Consider the following 24176-nt stretch of genomic DNA (forward strand, 5'->3'; position numbering starts at 1 on the left):
TAATAAAACGCTTTTTAGTGCGGCGCGGCTACAAAACAATGGAAAACATTTTCTTGTGCAGATGTTTTGACCTTATTACAACGGCATAAAGCTTATAATTCGCGGTGACACTTGTGATAATAGTTTGGGAACCTACATGTTTTCGACGATGACAAACAAAAGGATATTGGAAAACAATAGATGGATGGACCATTTAAGTTTATTACCTGAACGCTAGTGAGAAAGTGACCAAAGTGAATTATGAATGATTACCAATTTAAAGATCTATCTTAATGTAATTAGCAATATTATCGCAGGTTATCCAAGGTAGTATGAGTTTTTATGGTTCTTGGGTAAAATTCTGCTTTTCATTTGAGCATGATTACTCAATAATCCCGCTTTTGTGTACCTAACTTTTTTTGCGCCGTTGGCAGGTTTGTTGTTTTCGCAAAGCAGTAATACACCTGAGATAAAAATAACCACGAAATAATTAAACTGTTATTTTTAATGAATATTGTATTCTGTCTGCACACCTATTATTAATGAAAAAATACAATACCATAATGTAATTATAAAAAAAACTATGATCGATATCAAATTTATGTAATTAGCTTAGAAGCAATCGGTTTTATTAAATGATATAAATAGTTTAAAATAAAAATTATATATACCTACTATTAAACATAGGAAGATAATGGCCTATGTTTTATCAATACGGTTAAAAACAATTTAAAAAAAAGTAATTGTGCGGTTTTATAAAACCACGATGCAAGTGAAACTTTTTTCGGATTGTAGGCATTTAATTAAAAAATTTCGGAAATTAATTCGAACTACGGTATTAAAATCGCGGTTTTAATGTTAACTTAATAAATTGGGGCGATAGAATAAAAGTTTTACTTTAAAAATCGTACGACAAACGAATTCATCTGAAGTCAGCATAATAATAGTGGAAAGTGGACCTTGTTACCATTGTACATTGGCTCAAACTGGTTCGGAGTATTCAGACCCGTTCGGAACGGTCTTAAGTACCCGTGTAAACGGAGATACGTGTCTGAGATACGTTTCTTGGGAACGTTCCTTCGAAACGTTTTCGAATCCCGGCGGTTCCGTGTAAACCGGGTTCTTAGTACCGCCGGGCTTAAGAACACGGGTATTCGTTTCGGCGTGTAACACGGATACCGGGAGCCCTAGATGGTACCATGCAATACGTTTTTGCCAAGTTTAAAATATATGTACCTTGATATTATAAGTTTAGTAACTGTAGTTGGTGGGGACCCACCACTTGCAATACCGCTATGTCACTAATATAGCACATTCATGACATAAGTCATGGATTAAAATATTAAGATGAATCCACTTCATATAATATTTGTTTTCTGAACTCTCAATACAACCATAGTAGCAATACAGCAAAGGCAATTTTTTTTATTATTCCGGCTTTAATGTTTACATTTTATAAATATACAACATTACGTCGCACAGTCTTTCGTTCCTTGCAGAGCGAATACTTGAATGACGGGCATAAGTTTTTAGATTTGTTCAGATTAAAAAGCAAAAAGAATTGTGTCAACGTCACTCACATCTGTCAAGGGAATTAAATCAGTCGCCTTTTTTACATATTTCGGATTTTCATTTAAAATACTAGAAATTACACGAGAAAAACCCCACAATTTATTCATGGTCCTTCGAACCGGATAGATATACTCGTAAAGGGAAGTGCAGTGTTTTTTAAGTTTCATAATCTAGAAGATAAACTGTGAGTACATTCAAGTTAATTATTAGTGTTTTTGCGAGGGTCTCGCAAGGTTTCAAATTAACAATAACGGATTCAAAAGTGTTTATATTATCAACAATAATCAGAAACAATTTTCAACAAAATTTGCAAAAGGGGAAATCGTGTATGTTTCGTACACCCAAAAAATTGAAAAAGGGGAAACATGACCAGTTTCGTACACCTTCAACAAGAGTATTGATGACATGATACCCTTTTGTTTCAAAACACTACTTACGATTAAAATTTAAAATTTCAACGGACTTTGAACATTTTTATTTTCATCTATCTCTGGATTTGGAATTTGTTTTGGAACTCTTCAACTTGTAATTTCAATTCATTATTGTCAATATGGACGCGGAAATATCATTGCTTGTTGACGTTTCTGTACGCATCGCGAAAGGACATACTAACTTCAGAAAGTCACCCAAGGAGCGCGTGACAGTTTCATATGTAGAATCGCGACTAGAAAATTTGGAATCACTGTGGGAGAAGTTTTCTTTAGGACATGATGAATTGGTTAAAGCCTACGCAGCACCAGACGTGGCCAAATCTGTATATGGAACAGAAACAGTATACGACGTAACTGAGGAAAATTACTTGGATTATAAATGCGCACTGAAAGATGCACTCAGCCGATTGAAACCAAATCCAAGTAACTCCGATACTTCGATGCACATGTCTAAAGCTACAATTTCAAAAACCAGTCATGTCAGGTTGCCAAAGATTACCATTTCAACATTTTCTGGACTTTATACAGAATGGATGAGTTTCAGGGATCTATTTGTATCACTCATCCACGACAATAATGAGATTGATGACGTACAGAAATTACATTATTTGAAGGGACATCTCAAGGGAGAAGCTGAACAATTGTTATCTTATCTTATCTTATAGTTTCGGGGGCCCTTTCGGATACACTTCGACCCATAGGGACCTTTTGTGCAGTTACCCCCTAGAAAAGACCCGTCCGCTACTCAAGAGCCTTCCCCACCATCTCCATATGCCGGATGATGGACCTTATGGGTAGCTTTTTGAATTCCTTTGGTACCAGGTAGCCTGTTCCAAAGTCCTTCATTCTTTGTCTGGCGAGGGCGTGACATTCACACATAAGGTGTTCTATTGTCTCTTCCTCTTCGCCACACATACGACAATCGGTGTTGTCAGCGTGCCCCATCTTGGCCAGGATTCCCTTGACCCCGTAATGGCCAGTAAACACCCCCGTTATTATTTGGAGTTGCCGTTTGCTAAGTTTCCAAAGCTTTTTGCTCCAACCAGAGTCTACCCCTTGTATAAAGAGCTTTGAGTGCTTTAGACCCGTCAGACTGTCCCATTCTTCCTGGTGTTTGGTCTTAGTAAGGTCTTTGATAGCCGTTGTGATGGTTCCCTGTGAGAGCCCCACGAATGGTTCCGGACCTATAAGGTTGTTTGCAGATCCGGCTCTGGCAAGTTCATCTGCATTTTCATTGCCCATGAATCCCTCGTGCCCTGGGATCCACACCAGTTGCACTTTGTTTTGCCTTCCAAGCTTGTTCAGAGCTTGGATGCCATTGTATACCAGTCTAGAGTCCACTCTAGGCGCCTTAAGCGCTTTGAGTGCAGCTTGGCTGTCGCTGAGAATATAGATATTCTTCCCTTGGGTTTGCCTAACTATATTCTCATGTGCACAGGCAATTATAGCGTATGTCTCGGCTTGGAAGACAGTGGCGTAATTGCCCATGCTTATGCTACTACTAAAGTCATTTGCATAAATGCCTGCCCCAGTACCAGAATCTGTCTTGGACCCGTCTGTGTACCATATGATGTCATTTTCATCAGACATTGGTGCTTCAAGACCTTCGGTCCATTCAGCCCTTGTTGGAACTTTAACATTAAAATTCTTACGGAACACAAACTTGGGTTGCATCTTATCGCAGCCCATATTCGTAATCCTTTTCATGAAATTGTCACATTCCATGTTTGTGTGTTTAGTCTTTGGCTTGTTATCGCTCCAGAGGCCTGTCAAAGCCAGCCTGTGTAACGATTTCCGCGCCTCAGATTGTATCACTAGGTGCAGCGGCGGGAGGTCTAGTAGTACCTCCATCGCCGCTGTTGGCGTCGTTCTAAACGCGCCAGTAATAGCCATGCACGCCGTTCTTTGTATTTTCGTAAGGGCATCCCTGCATGTGCTCTTTAGTGTCCTTGGCCACCATACCAGGCATCCGTACAGAATGATAGGTCTTACCATCATGGTATAGATCCATCTCAGTACCTTTGGGTTTAAACCCCACGTTTTGCCATATGCCGTTCTACACATTCCAAACACCCTCAGTGCCTTGGTTATGGTAGTTTCGACATGCTTTTTCCAGTTCAGTTCTTTATCTAGTGTTAAACCTAGATATTTCACTTCATCGGACATTTCCAGAACCCTTCCATAAAGCTTCAGCTGTTTCATGCCGTTAAGGGTCTTTTTCCTGGTAAACGGTACTACTACTGTTTTGCCAGGATTGATGGAGAGCTGATGATGGTTGCACCACCTCTCCACTTGCTTCAGTGCTGTATTCATGATTTCCGATACCGTTCCCGGGAATTTCCCGTTTACAAGAATCACTAAATCATCTGCATACCCTACCGTGTATATTGGGCCTTTGTTTAGTTCTTCCAGCAGTGAGTTCACTACCAGGCTCCAGAGAGTCGGTGAAAGAACCCCCCCCTGTGGGCAACCCTTCGTGGCCGTGGCTAATATTTCATCTCCCATGAGGGTGGACTTTATTAGTCGGCTATTTAGCATAGTACCAATCCATCTACAGATTGTCGGTTCTATGCCATGTTTAGATGCTGCAGTGCTGATTGCCTGATACGTGGTGCGGTCAAATGCCCCCTCCACGTCTAGAAAAGTGGCTAGGCATAGTTCCTTGTTCTCTATCGCCTGCTCTGCTTTGGTTGTCACCAGGTGCAGTGCCGTTTCAGTCGATTTACCCGGCTGGTACGCACATTGCAATTGGTGCAGTGGATGTCTCTTAAGAGGACCATCCCTTATATGTCTGTCTACCAGTTTCTCCAATGTTTTGAGGAAAAATGATGACAGACTTATCGGCCTGTACGATTTGGCTTCTGTGTAATCTGCTTTGCCTGGTTTAGGCAGGTATGTTACTTTTACCATCCTCCACACACGTGGCACGTGTCCGAAAGCTATGCACGCTCTGTACAGTCTACCTAAGTGTGGTATTAGTACATTGGCGCCCTCTTGTAGTAGTATGGGGTAGATTCCATCTGGCCCCGGGGCTTTGTATGGCTGAAATGTTGATAGTGCCCATTGTATCTTATCGTGATCTACTACCTTTTTAGACGTGTCCCAGTTGTACCTGGTAGTGCTAGTGGGTTGTTCCACCACACTAGTTACTATATCGTCCGTTACGCTCTGGTGTTTTATCGAGCCTGGGAAGTGTGTGTTACACATGACTTTTAGGGTTTCTAACCCCGTTTCAGTCATTCCTCCATCACTTCTTCTAACTGAAGTGAGCGGAACTGACTTCGTTGTGGCTAGCGCTTTTGTAAGTCTCATGCCTTCCGGTATGGACCTGATTTGATCGCAATGGTTCATCCATGCCTTCCTTTTTGCTTTCCTCACCGCTTTGCTGTATTCAGTGAGTTTCTGCGCATAATGCTGAAAGTCCTTAGTCCTTTTAGCATCGTTGAAGACAGCCCTGGTTTCCTTCCGGAGTTTTGCGATCTCCGGGTTCCACCAGGGCACCTTCTTCGCCAGGATTTTCTTTTCCGGGCAGTTGTTTGCCCAGGCTGTATAAACAGCTTGTACCATTCGGTCTGATTCAAGTTCTATGTCACTGATAGAGTTTAGCTTGCCTTTAAGGTCTCCCAGTTCCGCCTTCAAGTCGCTTTTGAACGCTAACCAGTCGGTGTTTCTGGGATTCCGTTTGCGTATAATTTCTAATTGAATTTTAGTCTTATACCTAAAGCATATGTATCTATGGTCCGATAAAGAAATCTCCCCAGAGACATGCCATGAGCTAATCTTACTACTCGCGTTGTTGGACGCTAGCGTTATATCAATAACCTCACCCCGCCTAGCATTGACGAATGTCGGTTCATTGCCTTTGTTTAATAATTGTAAGGAAGAGCTTACCAGAAAATCCAGTACCTTCTCCCCTCTTCTGTTGACATCCGAGCTTCCCCAGATGACGTGGTGTGCGTTCGCGTCGCAGCCGATGATCAGGTCGGTGTTCGCCTGGCTGCAGTAGACAGCAAGATCCCGCAGTTGCCCAGTGATTGGATCTGCTGCCTCGTAGGGAAGGTAGGCTGATGAGAAGATTAGAGCCTTACTCCCCCCCTTGTTTTGGATCTTGACCGTAGTCAGATCCCTGGAACAGAAAGCATGTAGAAGCATAGCGTCAATGCCATTTTTAACATAAATACATGTCCTCATATTACTTTCAGGACAAACATACAACATTGTCCCGCCAGTACCGTTTAAGCCTCTTATCTCGCCTTTGTAAATATATGGTTCTTGAATAAGAGCAATATCGAACTTGTCGCTTTTTAGCTGCCTAGCCAGAAGGGCAGTGGCTGCTTTATTGTGCTGAAGATTTATCTGTACGCACCTTATACCCTCCATTGCGGCTTTTTAATGTTTGGTGGTGCTGAGATCAGCAGCCACTTCTTGGACCGTGTCGTCCCCGTCGTTGTAAGACATGGGTGATATGTTGCCGTCCAGGTAGAGTTCCGAAAAACCGCTCAGGTACTCTGACCCCGCCACCGAGTTCGGTGACGATGCCCGAGCCATGAACGGTTCAGCGTAGTCCCCCCCGGGCTGCACCACATCCCCCGTCTCCTCCGACCGGTCCCCAGCCACCTCCACAGGTGCGTCGCCAGTTGGTGGCGCCTCCCGTTCCGGGGCCTCCCCTGTCACCGTAGCAACCGTAGCCTCCTCGGGTACTACCCCACAGGCCCCGATCTCAGCCCCCTCAGGCCCCTGCTCCCTCCCTTCTTCCAGGAGCTTGAAGTGGCTGGTGTCGAGCCCAGAGTGCAGAACATAGTCGGCCTCCTTGATGACGGCGGCCGACACCCGGTCCATCAGGACGATTCGCCTGGTGCTCGGCCCCGACCCCACGGTGTCGACTATCTTCCACTCGCTTGTGTGCAGCCTCGGGTTCCTCCTCTGCAGCACTCTGAGGGCTCTCGTGATGTCCTGACTGCCATCAACCACCGTTTTCCAGGCCATCTTGACCGGTTTCGGCAGGTCTCTGGCACTCATGACCTTTAGGCGCAGCCCGGCAATCTCACCACCTCCGATCACCGTGCTGAGCCATTCCACGGTCTCCCTCCCCTTGCAGGTTACGCTGAGCGCGCCCCCCACAAGGTTGCCGAGTGTGATGTCGGGCATAGGTTCGGCGGCCTCATCAAGGAATAGGAGCAGAGCTCCTACGATCGCCGGCATGTGCTCCTGCATCACCTTCTCAGCTGGAAAGGCCACTGGGACGATGGCCATCTTCTCGCTCGCCACGACTTCCGCAAACGATCCTCCCACCTTCGTTCTTTTGGGGTCGCTAGCGAGCAGAGACGAGTCGCCACTGGCCCCCAGTGGCCTCTTATTTGGTGGCCTTCCCGCTCCACTAGTGTTGGGTCCGGCCACCATTTGCGCGTCCGTCCTCGCAATTCGCGCCTTCGCACGCCTCTTCTGCCTCCTGGACATAGCGGCTCCTCCACCCGACTGCTCGTCCACACCCTTGGGCGTGGCCGCACTGTCATGGGCGCCCGGAGCAACGCCAGCAGGATTTGGAAGTGGTGCTCCTGCTTGCCTCTCGCAGTGGGCCATCGTTCCGCTGCCTACTCCTCCAGCACCTGCGTTAGTCGGTCCCCTTACGGGAACTTGCTGAACGCATCCACTTTTCAACCCTTGGGGAAAAGATCTGGTGGTACCTTTGGAGTGGCCTGCTCCACCATGGCCTCTGCTTTTCGCGCCATGCGCGCCCTCCGTCCTTGCGGACCTCCATGCCTTACTGCCACCTGCTCCCGTGTTCCTGTCAGGGACAGGTCCACTCCCAGCTGGTGCAGCAACCTTTGCGCTATGCGCCTTTGCCTCATCCCGTACGGGTCCGGCTTTTTCTCCTCCTACCGTCGTTTTAGGTATTATGTTATCCATAAACCAACAGGAAAATTTTCAGCAGCTAGGCTCCCCACCCTCCTTGGAGCCTCACATTTGGGATGCTTTGACACATCAGAGATACCTAGCTGATATAGCGTCCCAGAGTGCGTTGCCCATGAATCCGCACGGTGCCAAAACCTTAGTCAGCTCCACAGCCAACACAGGAATCGTGCTCCGCCGATTACAGACCCCTACACTCCAGGAAACTCGCCACGTGGCCATCTGACTGGACACAACAGCCGATTGATCCTGGCTGGCTAAGCCAAGACCTCCCGTGTGAGATGAATCTAGAGCCAAAGGAACTTCGTCTAACGGGGATAACGACTACAGACCCCCGCTTCGCACCCGCTCCCAGGATCTCCTTCTCCACCCGTACACCCGTACCCCGCACGGCACAAACACGCGGGTGGCATTCTACCGCTAATCATCCTTCTTTGTGGATGAAAAGCCCGCTGCGACATGCCACGTCATCGCTTACGGTTGATTTTACGGGATATGGATCTTTATTTGCGCGCCACCATCGTTCTGCCCCTGCATGTTCGCCTCCGTTAACGAAGACGAACCTACAGTGGCTTCTCGACGTTGGCACGCAAACATAGATCCATATGAGGGATGGTGGGGGGTGTTCTTTGCACTGGTTCTCTTTCCTGGCCCAGTAGTAGATGGTGTCATGCGGATGACATCATCTACCTCCGAGCCTGGTGTTCGATCCGTTGCAAAGCTCACCCCAAGATGATTCAACTGGTTGTTTCTGTTCTGCCTGTTTCTACGGTAGAACCAGGCAGTTAACAGGCGGTAACCTCGGGAAGGAGCACAACCAGTTTTGCCTCGAGGTTCTCTGCAACTTGTGCTCCCCCCGAGACCATTCACCATGCCAACCACCGGACAGGTGGCTGCCATAGAGATAGACCCATCGCAAGCAGCGACCGGTCGCAAATTATTCCTTGCGTATGGACCCACCTCCGCCCAACGACGAAATTGTTACGACATATACCCATAACTAATGATAATTACGAGCAATGCTGGACTCTTTTGAAAAGCCGATACAACAATAAACAGTATTTAGTTAACAGCATTTTACAACGGTTTTTCGGTCAAAAAGGCATTTCAACCGAGTCCTCCAATGCCATCAAGCAATTACTAGATGTCACAACAGAAACTTTAAATGCCTTGAAAGGCTTAGGTATAGACACTGGTACATGGGATGTCATAATAATTTTTATTGTTAGCCAGAGATTAGATTCGGAGAGTAGGAAGCAATGGGAATCTAAGGTCAGCGAATTGGTCTCTAGTTCAGACAATTTGCCGACAATTAAACAATTCAAAGAGTTTTTGGAAACAAAATACCATTCGTTGGAATTCTTAGATTTAAAATCAAACACTTTTGTTCAGAAACAGCGCAATTATAGTTCTCACAGTAATCAAATAAATAAATCAAACCCGATTAACATGTTACATGTAGCTCAGACGATTTGTGCTTTATGCAAACAAGATCACCATATTAGGAGTTGTAAGGAATTTATTAACAGTGATCTTGACAGCAAGCGTAACTTTGTCCAAACTCAAAGGTTATGTTTTAATTGTCTAGGTAACAATCATTCGGTAAAACACTGCAAAAGCACAACGTCTTGCCAAATATGCAACAGGAGGCACCACTCATTATTACATTTAAAAGGCGAATCGCAGACTACGGTGGCGAATCATTCCATGGGCAACCAAGTATCACCAGTTGTGAGTCAAATCAAGGTACCTATCAATGCTTCATCATCTGAGGAGCATCCATCAACATCTACACACATCACCAGCCATTTTGTTAAGGGTGTAGCACCTCGGAAGTTATTAGCAACAGCTGTAGTGTCAGCTGAATCACAAAATGGCGGAGAATATCAACTCTTGCGAGCTCTTATAGATCAAGGGTCGGAAGAGTCATTTATTGCAAGGTCAGCAGTTCAATTACTTGGATTAAAAACCACACCAACCAGGGCAGATACATCAGGTTTGGGAGGTGAACAGGGCCCTTCAACAAGGTCCATAGTAGAGATAGCAATCAGTTCACGTCTCAATCCAGGTTGCGTGTTCCGTGTTTCAGCGTATGTCCTCGACAAAGTGACGAGGTACTTACCTTCAACTGCTGTATCAATCACCTCATGGCCGGAGTTAGAACTCGTAACTTTAGCTGACCCGGAATATCACACTTCGAATAAGATAGATATCTTATTAGGGGCGGAGGTTTATGCTAAGATTATTCAAGATGGTATTATCAAATGTCCCTCAGGGTCTTTAGCGGCACAAAATACAACTCTGGGATGGATATTATTTGGAGCGGTCAAGTCAGATCAAAACACAAGCATTAAGGTTACATCATTGCATACACATGTAGAGCCTGTAGAAGAATTGCTCAAGTCTTTCTGGGAGGTTGAAGCAGAGCCGACCAACAAACAGAAGATTTTGTCAATCGAAGAGCAGCGGTGTGAAGATATCTTCCATTCAACCACCACACGAGATGAAGAGGGACGATATGTTGTCAAACTTCCATTCCGAGATAGTGAACCAGCTTGCGCCGATGGTCATTCACGGGACATTGCATTGAACAGATTTCACTATCTTGAGAAGAAGATGCAGAAAGATGAGCGCCTGAAACAGGAATACAAGAAAGTATTTGATGAATACTTAGACTTAAATCACATGAAGCAAATTCATGACAGCAAAGCAAAGGGTTGTTACATACCATATCACGCTGTCATACGCGAAGACAGACAGACAACCAAATTTCGGGCTGTTTTCGATGCGTCATGCAAGGGTACGAACGGTGTATCTTTAAACGACGATTTAATGGTAGGCCCTAGATTGCAACCAGAGTTGCGTCATATAATAATGCGTTGGCGTATGTATCCAATCTGTTTCATTGCAGATATAGTCAAAATGTACCGCCAAATAAAGGTTAGTGAAGAAGACTCAGAATTTCAGCGTATTTTGTGGCGTGAAACACCGGAAGAGAACATCAAGGAATACAAGATGCTTCGTTTTACATTAGGAACTTCTTCAGCGCCTTATCTGGCTGTAAAAAGCTTGATACAAGTTGCAAAGGATGAAGGGAAAGTCTTCCCTCTAGCAGCTGAAAGAGTAAAACATGAATTTTATATGGATGATTTGATGTCTGGCTGCGAGAGCGAAGAAGAAGCAATCGAAATATACAAGCAAATGAATGAATTGCTAAAAAGGGGCGGTTTTGAATTTCAAAAATGGGCTAGCAACAGTGAAGCAATGTTGAAGCAAATACAACAAGAGAGTTTAGGAAAGCAAGATAAAAAGAAGATAGAAGTCAAATTAGAAGCTACTAACAAGATATTGGGACTTACCTGGAGTCGTACGTCCGATGAGTTCGTGTACGCAGTTCAGTTGCCTCCGATGTCTGCACCTGTAACAAAAAGAAAGGTTATCTCGGATATTTCAAAGTTGTATGATCCACAAGGTTGGATAGCACCGAGTATAATCAAAGCAAAGATTTTCATTCAGAAGTTATGGCTTGCGGGTATTGGCTGGGACGAGGAATTACCACAACCGCTATTGCAAGAATGGACGAAGTATAGAGAAGATCTGTCTGATCTGACACAATTTCGGTTGAAGCGCTGGGTATACTACAACGCTGACGCAAAGTTAGTGGAACTCCATGGCTTCTGTGATGCTTCAAATTCTGCATTTGCAGCAGTTATATACTTGCGAGTGATAGATGCAAGAGGAGAAGTTTATGTTAGTTTGATTACAGCAAAAACAAGAGTTTCTCCAATCAAACAACTCAGTCTTCCAAGATTGGAATTATCAGGTGCTGTTCTGCTAGCGAAGCTGATTATTGAAGTGTCGGGTGTTTTGAACATACCGAAATCAAATATACACGCGTGGACTGATTCTGAGATAGTGCTTGCGTGGTTGAGCAGTCATCCTAGTCGTTGGAAAACATTCATCGGGAATAGGTGTTTAGAGATACTGACTGTCACAGACCGTAACCAATGGTCACATGTCAAATCTGAACATAATCCAGCTGATTGTGCATCACGGGGCATTCGAGCCTCTGAATTAATTGGATTAGAACTCTGGTTAAGGGGACCTTCATGGTTGAATGAAAAGGTTATTCAATATTCTAATCCTAAGGAATTGAATACAAATTTAGAAGAAAGGAAAATAAAAACTCACCTTTCTACTTCTGTAGAAGATCACGGTGAAGTTGACGACATCTGGGCGAAGTTCTCATCGTTGACGAAGTTGCTGAGAGTCATAGCATATTGTCGCAGGTTCCTGAGTAAAGAGAAACCAAAACATACGTACCTCTTGAAGAAGGAAATTGAAGATGCGTTGATAATAATGATAAAAAAGTGTCAACTTCAAGCATTCTTTGAGGAGTGGAAGGATGTTAAGCAAGGAAAATCAGTAAGCAAGAAAAGTGTACTTACCACTCTGAATCCACAGCTGGACGACTTGGAATTACTCCGAGTTGGTGGGCGGCTGCATTACGCCGAATTAGATGAAGACAAAAAACATCCCATTATTTTACCAAAACAATCGCTGTTGACGACTCTCGTATATTATATCATTGGTCTTAAATCAATAGTTAATTTATATTGTAGGAAATGTGTCACCTGCATTAGATACGCGGCAACTAATAAACCTCAACTGATGGGGCAGTTACCTTCACCGAGAGTGAACATGAGTAGAGCGTTTCTTCATTCAGGTGTTGATTACGCAGGCCCGATAAACATAAGGGTATCAAAAGGTCGAGGTAATAAATCCTATAAAGGATACATATGTCTATTCGTATGTATGGCCACTCGTGCTATACATTTAGAAGCAGTGAGTGATTTGACTTCACAGGCTTTTTTGGCCGCATTCAAGCGTTTCGTGTCACGTCGAGGTCATTGCAGCGAATTATACAGTGACAATGGGACAAATTTCGTGGGAGCAGCCAGAGAGTTAAAAGAATTGTTCGATGAAGAAAAATCAACATTTCTACCCGAGATCGCAGATTGGTTGGCTACAAACGGAACGCAGTGGCATTTTATTCCACCACAAGCGCCCAATTTCGGAGGTCTTTGGGAAGCTGGGGTACGGTCCTGTAAATTTCATCTGAAGCGAATAATTGGCAACTCAACATTGACTTTTGAAGAAATAACTACCGTACTTACTCAGATTGAAGCCTGTCTAAATTCAAGACCAATGACATATATCCAAGATCAAGGTGACCCCATGCCCTTAACACCCGGATATTTTCTCGTGGGTGAACCTTTATTAACTGTTCCGGATCATAACTACGAACATTCGCCAGTTAGTTCATTAAGAAGATGGCAACTTTTACAGCGAATGTTACAAGACTTCTGGCGGCGTTGGTCGCAAGAATATCTTACACGTTTCATGCAAAGATATAAGTGGACACAGGTTGTACCTGAACCAAAGGTTGGAGATGTTGTTCTTGTAAAGGAGATTGATTTGCCTCCAGCTCGGTGGTTGTTAGGTCAAATTGTTGAAAAGCACCCTGGAGTGGACAACGTTACGCGGATTGTCACGTTGCGCTATAAAAATTCTTTAATTAAACGACCAGTGTCTAAACTTTGTGTCTTACCTTTAGCAGATTAATTGTTTGTTTCAATGTATTGTATTATTATTTTCAATTATTCATAACACAAATTGGTGTTATTTAATGTTTTATTGATTTCATGTAACGAATGGTTCACTTAACTGTTTTTATGATTGTTATGTTATGTTTTCAAGTTGAAGGGACTGTTTATGTTCTGTGAATCTTATCAGAGCTATCGAAAGATTTATATGAGAGTTATTATCATGATGATTACAATTTACTTGTTTTGTTTAATATTAGCATTGCATTGTAATCAAACTTAGTTAAGAACAGTCGTTCTTGGCGGGCGGCATGTTCAGATTAAAAAGCAAAAAGAATTGTGTCAACGTCACTCACATCTGTCAAGGGAATTAAATCAGTCGCCTTTTTTACATATTTCGGATTTTCATTTAAAATACTAGAAATTACACGAGAAAAACCCCACAATTTATTCAGATTTGATGCTTAATATCTGAATTTCTGTTGATTGATATTCATTTCATTTCATTGATTGCGTGGTTGATTGCTGTGCTGTCCCGTTCGCGCTGCGAGAATAGAAGCCGCTACACCAATATTTGTGAAAATATGGTCAATCGCGCCTTGCGGTCAATAATAGTAATTTATATAAAATAAAAAAGGTTCATATCATTTATATATTCTATTTAAAGGTACTCGTCACATGCAGCCATTTATAAATGTATACTAAATTAATTCCTAATGATGTTTGTTAAACGCTGAATTTACCTACTCAGGTTTAACTGGATATTATTATGCATTTTAATAGCTCGAATATATGTACATTAGGTACGTATATATAATTAAATGATAAATAAATATTCTGTTACCATTAATGGACCTTGGCCCATTCATTATATGTAATATGAGCGCAATAATAAACATTTGAGTTTGAGTAAATTACAATCTTATTTGAAAGATTACTTCGAAAGCTGAGTAGACTGCTAGTCTTATAAATTATTTTTGTTTAGAATTCCTTTGGTGATGCCACACATATGACATGCTTTATGCTTAATAACTGAACAGAAAGCATAATTTATGCACGTTCATATATTTTTTAGATTTCAGGAACGTGGTGGATTTTTTAATTTGATAAAAATCAAACTATAATTCTTCTTGGGTAAATCAAAGGACTTAAAAACGACGTTAGACATGTTTCGAGCAAATACATGTTTTTTGTTAAGTTGAAGCTCTCGGAAACGCGCTAGGCCGCGTGAGTCTTTGTCCATTGCACGTCGTGTCACTATTCGTTGATCAGGAGCTGCTGTAAGCCGATTTGCGCGTGCACACGCCTAATAACTGAATTTTCTCATTGTCGTCGTCTGCTCAGAGATCATCGTAAACAGGATGAGTCGTCGTGAGACAGACATCACACGGCCTACGCGTCATAAGCGTCAAGACGCGGGGAAAGACATCACAGCCACAGCGTATCCCACCCTGTATGGAGGTAACGCTGGGTTGTATCGTTAGCCTAAATTACGTCTTATCTTCGTAGATAATTACACTTAGACGAGCCTGAATCTTGTCATGAATAGTGTACTGTTCTGAGCCTTCAAAAATTCCGTATCGCGGACAAGCACTGCTAGTGAATTTTAATACATTTCACAAAAGGACATATGTCTTATGAGTTTACTCGTATTAAACTTTTTTAGCTTGAATTAAACTTAATGCAAAGTTGACCACAAATTGTATGGAATCTTAGTCAATTAGGTTTTATGAAGAACAAATTAGATTTTGTTTAAATATCCTAATACGTAAAAGTATATATATATATATATATATATATATATATATATATATATATATATATATATATATATATATATACACAACCTGGCTATACCTAATATATGTATACCTTTTTGAACCTGCATTGCTAAACTTTCCCGTGCTTCTTAACAATGCCTTATAACTCAATTGGAACAGTAAACTTGTGTATAACATACACATATGTACATGGTAGATAATTATTCCTACAAATATGTTTTCAGAAATAAATATGCTATGATAATATTGATAATGGGAAAAAATGCAGCAAAACTTTCAACTCTTAACATCTACCTGGTTTTTATATCTGAAGAATGAAGCTTGAGAAATATAATACATGATCAAACGAACTTCAAAGTGAAGTTCGATCAGTATTATATGAGTAAGCTTCATTCGAAGATATAACTACCCTCCCTCCCCTATACCCGGAAAGAAAGTTTTGCTTTAGAAAGTAAAGTCTCTAAAAATAATGAGCAATGGCGGCAAGCCGCGCGCCTCATCAAGACTAGGTGAAAAGTAGGGATAGACCTGTTTGAGTTAAAGTTTTTGCTACCTACTTTAAACATGCGATGAGTTGCCTAGTAGGTTAAAGGACTACCTGGTTTTTATATCTTCGAATGAAGCTTACTCATATAATACTGATCGAACTTCACTTTGAAGTTCGTTTGATCATGTAGTAAAAATTAAAATACAATAAAAATTAACTTAATATCCTAGACTTATATTGACCGGGATATGGACCGTTATTACCTTTTGTATTGTTTTTGAGCTCCCGATATTTCGACGCAGTTACATCTAAGTTAAGTCTAGTGAAATTAACCGTGAATCATTCAAAACCCTTAATATCCTCTAGCGTGTTCCGACTACAGCTACAATGATAGGCAAAATGTTAAGTCCTTATCCAACTTCCATCAACTTCCAACTGCAACAAAAAAAAGATTATTATGATTATGATTATGATTATCATTGCAACACCATTTGCCCTTTGCATGTCCGCCTTGCACACGGCGAGACGATATACTCGTAAATAAAGATAACTTTATACAAAAAAAAAATATATATATATATATGCATTAAAAAAAAATTATTGATCCACAGTGTAATAAACGCTTTTATGGGTTATTCAACACTAATTGTGGTATTTTCTACAAAAAGGGACCTTATTGTCAATGGCGCTTACGCCATTATAAACGATGCTCCGATATAAACACAATGCCGCGCGACGCTGTGCGGCGTAAGCGCCATCGACAATAAGGTCCCTTTTCATAGAAAATGCCCCAATTAACGTACATACCAAATTTCAGGACTGTGCCAGATTTCGAGGTTTGTCCTAATCCGATTGTGCTACACGGTGAGACGCTATAAATAAAGATAACTTCAATTTATATCTAAATAATTATTTCTTCACATTGTAATAAACGCTTTTATGGGTTATTCAACACCTTGAGACGGATCATCACGGATGACTTCAAAAATAAATAAAGATACAAAAGAAACAATGGAACAAAAGAAGACTGAAGAGGTTTTGACGAACGCAACGAAAGATGAAAGTGCCGTGAAGGTGGAAGATGAAACGAAGACTGCAGTAGATCTGGACAAGATATTAGTGGAGGAGATTGGACAGTTCGGGTGGTTCCAAGTCAGGACGATCGCCTTGGCTGCGCTGGTCGTCATCTTCAGTGGGATCGCATCCAGTGAATATGTGTTTACGACGGGAAGGATTAACACGAGGTTGGTTTTAAAGTTTTAATCGGAGTAAAATTTGGAGGTAGGTTTTTTGGTTTGAGAAAGAAGCTAATTAAATCATCTAGACAAAGTTCCTCAGAATTGCTATTGCATCTTGCACAAAGAAATGCGCTGAAATAAAATATCTAATACCTACAATGTTATTTGTAGAAGAGTGGCATGAACTTATTATGATCTTCTTTGTGCAAGATAAACATGCAGGCGATTAATTCAATTTTTTTGGAAATTGTCGGGAAAAGAAATGTGGAAAGAAAGAAAGAAAGAAATAAATGTAGCCACCTCACAGTGTGGCTACTGGCTACAGTATCTGAGTGTTCTTAATTTGCCTTTATAAAATCTAAATAAACACCTGGGCTTAAAGCAACATTCAGTAGCTACCAATTAACTCAAACGTTATTAAACTTCCCACTGTTATGCACAAAATAAGGCAGGCAGAAAATAATCCCTAAATATTTTACCCCAGATGCCTCATCCCCGAATGCGAATCCTCCGACCAGCCGGCCGATTTCTCTCCCTCATGGATCCTGAACGCAGTCCCGGCATCCGGCAGCTCGTTCGACGGCTGTCAGCGCTACGCCAACATCTCTGCTGGCAGCGAGAGCTCTGCTACATGCCCTGCTAACCTGTTCGACAGGGATACCCTCCTCGATTGTGAAGAATACGTCTATCAGAACACAGATACTATTGTGTATGATGTGAGTTACTTTTTACTCTCCGAGTATTTATTTACATAAAAGATATATACAGTGGTACTAATAAACTAAATGTCACCGGTCCGGTTAAGAAAAGTAATTAAAATTAAGTACCTACCTAACCTTTTTACTTAATTGCCAGTCTAAGCTAAACTTGCACCGAATATAAAGTGCCAAAGTGTGGAAGTGTAACGAGATATGTCATATTTTGGCATTTCCAGACTGTCACCGAAAAATCTGTGCAGAGTTACTATAGTCCGGCAAGAAACTGTAGAAATTTTTTGAGGGCGCCACTTCCTACGTAGTTAAATGCCATATTTTTGACGTAACATGCTTAAACATTAAATAATTTCACGGTTTAGACTCACTTGTTTTAGTCACTCGCGCGACATGTTTCGGAGAGCCTAGGTCTCCATTCTCAAGCACTAACAGTGCGAGCAGCGTTCACGACGGTCGTGTATTGCGTAAAGCCGGTTGGGGTAGGTCTTGCGCTATCGTATGATCGTATGATCACTTATTCTGTGCTGTGCTGGAGGCTGGAGTTGAAAGTCATGTGTTTGCTTTACAGTTCGGACTGGCGTGTCAGGAATGGATGCGCTCCTTCATCGGCTCTGCGCACACATTCGGCACACTCACCGCTCTACCCATCACAGGTAAAAGTTCATCTGATATATACTTAAAGTATGCAGTGAAAGAATGTATTTCAAAAGTTTGTTGCTAAATTTAATTTTACGTATTTACTTATTTATAAGACTGATTAGTCTTACTCCGAAATAAAAAATATTTGATTAGTCTTTCTCACTTCAACGAAAATAAAGGATACCTACGTCAGGATTCCGTCAAACAATTCCCAACGGTTGGCTACTCGCAAGCGTGTAGACATTTCGAAAACCCCAGTGTAACGAGACCAAACGTGACTGTGAGATCCTTAACAACCCATGAGAGCTTACTTAAACCGGTATCTTTAGCCCTTGACTCGCGAGTCGTGAATGATAAGTGATATTAATAATTATTTACAGCGCCATTTCGTGTTGAGTAGCTGAATTATATTGGCGATAGGCGGTTAGGCGAGCTTTTGTAAGATAATTAAAGAGGATATTTATGAGAGGAGGAGAGGAGTTAAATGCCTGCAATCCGAAAAAAAAAATTCACATGCGTCATGGTTTTGTAAAACTACACAACTGCTTTTTGTGTTTGAAAACATAAAACTGTTTTTAAGAATGCGTGAAAATACAATGTTTTGAAATAATGTTAAGCGAGGTTTAGACTAGGAAGAACTTGCATGCAATTTACGTTACATTGCTGACTACTAAGGTAAACTGCATTCAAAATGTTTATCAGATACCGCAATGTAATGAAAATTGCATGCAAGTTTTTGCTAGTGTAAACCTCGCTTTATACTTACCTACTACCCGTACGTGATTATAGTGTTTCATGTATGATAAGATTGATAAGCCTTTGTAGAAGTCTGGGAACCGGACCTTCCCCAACCGACTGGCAGTACCTGTTATGCATGCGATAAAAAAATTATAAAATCGTGCATGCAGTTCCTTGATACCCCCAAAAATGTTGTTTATCTAAGTGTTTCACCAAATATTCAATAGTTGGATGACATTATAATAGTTGACATTCATAGACATAGTATAGTAGTTATAGACATGAAACCGAGCGACCAGGGTTAAGAGAAAGACATACCTATTCATGTATTGACAGGTTAATGTATGGCAGCATAATCCTTTTTCTCTTTAACTTATAAATTTCGGTATTTCGCCATCGCCTCCCTACCTATGCTGCCATAACCCGACCATGAAAAAAAACCCGGTCGGTGATAAGCACAAAGCATGGCACTATTTTCTCTTTCCTATAGGAATCGCAATAAGACTATCTTTCTCTATCAGAGTGTCAGGCCCTTGTTGACATTACATTTGCGCAGGTTTCGTGTCAGACCGATGGGGTCGCCGTACATCTCTAGCCCTGAACGCCATCAGCCGCGCTGTCCTGGGCTTGGTCCGCTCCTGGGTCAACAGCTACGTGCCCTTTACTCTTCTCCAGTTCCTTGAAGCTACGTTTGGTTCAGGAGTGTTCTCCTGCGCCTATATTCTTGGTAAGTAGGTATTTTATTTAACATTGCTCTTCGTCTACATACATCGATATTTAATTCATATCAGAATCAGTTTATATGCGATGGAATTGCTTCGGTCCTGAGTCAACTTCTTCCTACGTGCCCTTCACTCTTCTTCAGTTTTATGGAAGCTACTTGAGGAGTGTCTTTTCAAAAGGGTTTATTTCTTTATGAAAACCATACAAAAATAAGCCTTGTGAAAAGACACACAAGGCTTATTTTTGTATGGTTTTCATAGAGAAATAAACCCGTTTGATTAATTAAGCTAGATTCAACACACCTGCCTTGCGCGTTAACTTTTTTTATATTCTTTAGATATTTCTAAATCCAGCCATAAATATTTACTTTATCGTTTAATTATCAGTTCGTATCCGACTTTTGTCTGGACTTTATTGCAGTGTATTAACGATAAGATTAGGGATATAAATAACTATACCTAGTTATCGTCATTGACCTGCACGGATAGCATGGTCGCGTTTATTGCCTGTCGTCTCATGTGTCACTTTCGCATGTAACACGTGCGTGCACACTGCACACATTAATAAATTTTCATTTTCATTTTCATTTTCATTTTCATTTTCATTTTCATTTTCATTTTCATTCATTTTCATTTTCATTTCATTTTCATTCATTTTCATTTATTTTCATGCATTTTCATTCATTTTCATTCATTTTCATTCATTTTCATTCATTTTCATTCATTTTCATTCATTTTCATTCATTTTCATTCATTTTCATTCATTTTCATTAATTTTCATTAATTTTCATTAATTTTCATTAATTTTCATTAATTTTCATTAATTTTCATTAATTTTCATTAATTTTTATTAATTTTCATTAATTTTCATTAATTTTCATTAATTTTCATTAATTTTCATTAATTTTCATTAATTTTCATTCATTTTCATTCATTATCATTCATTTTCATTTTTATTTTCATTTAGGTTTAGTGATTGAAGGTACCTACTCGTTAGAACGTGACCGGCCTGGGGACAGACGATAAAGAGGCGACCATCTTAGCTTCACTGAACATCTAATTCGTATCGTATCGTTTTAGTATTTCCTATTGCATTATGGTAGATATTTTGCAAGTATGTAATAGCATAATAGCTACCAGACTTTCTCATTCGCCAAGCATGTCCGGCATGTTAACGATTTTTGCAGTTAAATGACATCTACAGTTAATAATGATGATTTGCTTGAAGAATTGTTATAAAACTTGCTTGTCATACAGTGATGGAACTGCTGGGTCCACAAGTGCGCGTAGCCGGAGGAGCCGCCATGAACACCTTCTTCTGCATCGGCAACATCTGCTGCGGCCTCCTGGCCTGGGCCGTCAACGACTGGCGGCGTCTGACGCAAGTCATCTACAGCCCCATGTTCATCACCATCTTCTACTTCTGGATCATCCCCGAGTCCGTCCGCTGGTACATGAGCAAGGGAAGATATGAGGAATCTGAAGCTGTGCTTAAAACTGCCGCGCGCGTCAACGGAGGGCGCTTATCTGACAAATCTTTGCGAGCTTTGAGAGAATCTGCTGAAGAAGAGAAGAGGAAAAAAGCTATGGAAGAACTTGAAAAAGCTAATGAGCCTTGGTTAATAGTTCAAGTGTTCAGACATAAGCAGATTTTGATCCGCTGCATAGTATCACCTGTTTGGTGGGTGACAAATACTTTAATTTACTACGGTCTGTCAATCAATGCTGTGAACATGTCAGGGAATCGTTACTTGAACTACGTGGCGGTGGCCGCGGTGGAGATCCCTGGATACTGGACGTCGATGTTCCTGATGGGGAAGATCGGGAGAAAGCCGGTGCTGATCGGGGCGTTCTGGGTGTGTGCTGCTTGCCAGGCTGCTTATGTCTTCCTGCCAGATAGTAAGCTAACTTACTTCTTAAGTTTTTATTGTTATTTTACATAGATGTTATTATAATCATGCTCAAATCCTAGAGGATTAAGCAAAATGACGGATTTCCTCTTACTATGATCATGACCCGTATTTTTCATTTGTTTTGCCTAAGATTGTGTATTGAATTACAGTATTATTTTTCTGATAAAAAATTTAATAGTAATCTTCAAAGTGCAAAGAATGACAGATGCTTGTTGTTTCTGTAATTCTTATGTATGATTGGAAGTAGCTTTCCAGATCAAAGTCTCAACAAATTAGAAAACATCCGAACATTTACATACGTGGACATAAAATATTGATTAAATTATTGTTTTTTATAGATTACTACGGGCTATCTCTCACAGTATACCTAATCGGCAAGTACGCCATCGCAATGGTGATGACTGCGATATACGTGTACACCGCTGAACTGTACCCAACCAAGTATCGTCATAGCCTGTTCGCTTTCTCCTCAATGATCGGCAGGATCGGCTCCATCTTGGCTCCTCTCACTCCTGCCATGGTAACATGATTAAGAAATCGCTTAATTAAGAACGCTTCATGTGTGCTGGCGCCCAGTGACTATTACTAATCTACTCTGTTCTATACTCAGAGATTTCTAAGAATCATAGAGACGTATTTTGTGACAGCAGCGTCAAAGCCCACGACCACGACTCTGAGAGAACCTACGTATGTAAACTGCAATAGCTCTTTAAAAATACATACTTACGTGATAACTAGACCCCGGACTGTTGTGGACACGGTTGTGTTAATTCAAATTATATATTAATAATAATCAGGCATTCATGATATAAATTCCCTATAAGTAAATTGTCATTACAAAAGAATTCAATCAACTGTTACAAATCCTGCTTTGATAACCTCAAACTTTTCAAATACTAAAAACAGGATTTATTTTATTCTGTTTTTAGTATTTGTTGTTATAGCGGCAATAGAAATACATCATCTGTGAAAATTTCAACTGTCTAATAGCTGCACATTAGCTATCACGGTTCATGAGATACAGCCTGGTGACAGACAGACGGACAGTCTTAGTAATAATGTCCCGTTTTTACCCTTTGGGTACGGAACCCTAAAAAGAAAACAAAAACATCGTCTAAACTGACAATTCTTAAAACTTATTTCAGAGACAAAGGGTCACCTACAAAAGTTTAAAGTGGCCTAAAGTGGAGGTCATAACCTAAAAATCATTGCTCATGCTTCGCCTTTAGGTTGAATCAACATTTGAGTCTGTCAGCAGGTGAGACTATCTCCTCTTATTCATCCCGCAGGCCGACTCAACATTTGACAAGTTTCCATTCGTGCTGTTCGGCTGCTTCGCTCTCGTGTCCGGGGCGCTGGTCTTCATCACACCGGAGACGCTCGGCACCACGCTTCCTGACACCATGGACGAGGCTGATAATATTGGGAAGAAGCCCACGGGGTTCCCGCCGCGGAACAACAACGGTTATAAGTAGATTCTTGCTAAATTTACTGTAAAAACAGTAAATTTAGCAAGAAGTTTTTTTTATATACTCGTATCAAAAATTACATAAAAGTCAGTTATAGGTTCCTCTGATGGAGTTTATTGTATTAATAATTATGAAAAAATGCTTCATGGAAAAGTCAAATTCGATTATTATACAACCATCAGATATATCGGAGCGCCCGAGGTGCTCACAAATATCTGAACACGCCTCTATTGTCAAGGCGTTAGAGTGCGTGTTCAGACATTTTGAGCACCTCGGGCGCTCCGATATATTTGATGGCACATGAAAATTAAACTTAGGTTATTTCGTAGACTTTCTACGCTCAAGTACTAGAAAAGCGTAGAGGCTTCACCAAACCCAAGGTCGCAAGTAGTTGCATCCAACTTAGTTTTATCAAAAATATTCATTCAAAAGATTATTATGATATATATGTGTCAACACCTTTTGAATTCCCAGTTTCTATAAGTCGACGTGAAGTTAGGTATTAGACAAAATATTGAGGGTTAAAATCTAGAGTCTAGAGGTTCAGAGTTTAAAATAAATAGCACTGAATATAGTAAAATACATAAAAATAAATTGAATATACTTTTTCTTCTTGTATCTCCATGTCACTTTAGTAATCAAATAATACAAAATTCCCAGAAAAGTCACACGCGAAGTCTACTATCGGTCGAGTCAGTTGATAAGATCGGTTGCACTAATTACTTGCAGGGTCAAAAACAAGGTTATAATCAAAACAAATAAATGCCTGAGTAGTAACCGCGGAAATCGAAGTTCGCAAATTGCGGGCATTTTTCTCTGTCACTCCAATTACGCCTTCATTGGAGTAAAAGAAAAAGATCCCCGCAATTTGCGAATGTCGGTTTTCGCGGTAGCCCCACTGTTTAAGCTTGTTTATCGGTCTTTCGAAAGCTATTACTAATTGTCGTATTTATATTCATATATTTTATTGCGATCATG

At 41.1% G+C, this 24176-nt stretch overlaps 2 protein-coding genes across 2 annotated transcripts; both read left to right on the top strand.

The window, feature by feature from the left end:
- Positions 1–9599: 9599 nt before the first annotated feature.
- Positions 9600–12564, top strand: LOC134744973 (uncharacterized). Its single transcript, XM_063678921.1, has 3 exons — positions 9600–10608; positions 10804–12384; positions 12515–12564. The coding sequence occupies exons 1-3, from the start codon at positions 9600–9602 to the stop codon at positions 12562–12564; spliced, it is 2640 nt and encodes an 879-aa protein (XP_063534991.1).
- A 4148-nt stretch (positions 12565–16712) lies between these two features.
- On the top strand, positions 16713–23253 carry LOC134744808 (organic cation transporter protein-like). Its single transcript, XM_063678719.1, has 7 exons — positions 16713–17010; positions 17489–17720; positions 18286–18370; positions 19651–19821; positions 21074–21715; positions 22068–22249; positions 23019–23253. The coding sequence occupies exons 1-7, from the start codon at positions 16742–16744 to the stop codon at positions 23202–23204; spliced, it is 1767 nt and encodes a 588-aa protein (XP_063534789.1). The 5' UTR covers positions 16713–16741; the 3' UTR covers positions 23205–23253.
- The last annotated feature ends 923 nt before the right edge of the window (positions 23254–24176 follow it).

This window comes from Cydia strobilella, chromosome 10, assembly GCF_947568885.1.
Source record: "Cydia strobilella chromosome 10, ilCydStro3.1, whole genome shotgun sequence".
NCBI lineage: Eukaryota > Metazoa > Arthropoda > Insecta > Lepidoptera > Tortricidae > Cydia > Cydia strobilella.

Excerpts from the sequence above, each read along its gene's own strand:
- LOC134744973 (XM_063678921.1), top strand. The coding sequence starts at position 9,600 with ATGGGCAACCAAGTATCACCAGTTGTGAGTCAAATCAAGGTACCTATC. Across the intron at positions 10,609-10,803 it reads TCATGACAGCAAAGCAAAGG|ATATAGTCAAAATGTACCGC; the intron begins GTTGTTACATAC and ends GTTTCATTGCAG. Across the intron at positions 12,385-12,514 it reads CTTGGAATTACTCCGAGTTG|GAAATGTGTCACCTGCATTA; the intron begins GTGGGCGGCTGC and ends TTTATATTGTAG.
- LOC134744808 (XM_063678719.1), top strand. The coding sequence starts at position 16,742 with ATGACTTCAAAAATAAATAAAGATACAAAAGAAACAATGGAACAAAAG. Across the intron at positions 17,011-17,488 it reads ACGGGAAGGATTAACACGAG|ATGCCTCATCCCCGAATGCG; the intron begins GTTGGTTTTAAA and ends ATTTTACCCCAG. Across the intron at positions 19,822-21,073 it reads CTCCTGCGCCTATATTCTTG|TGATGGAACTGCTGGGTCCA; the intron begins GTAAGTAGGTAT and ends CTTGTCATACAG.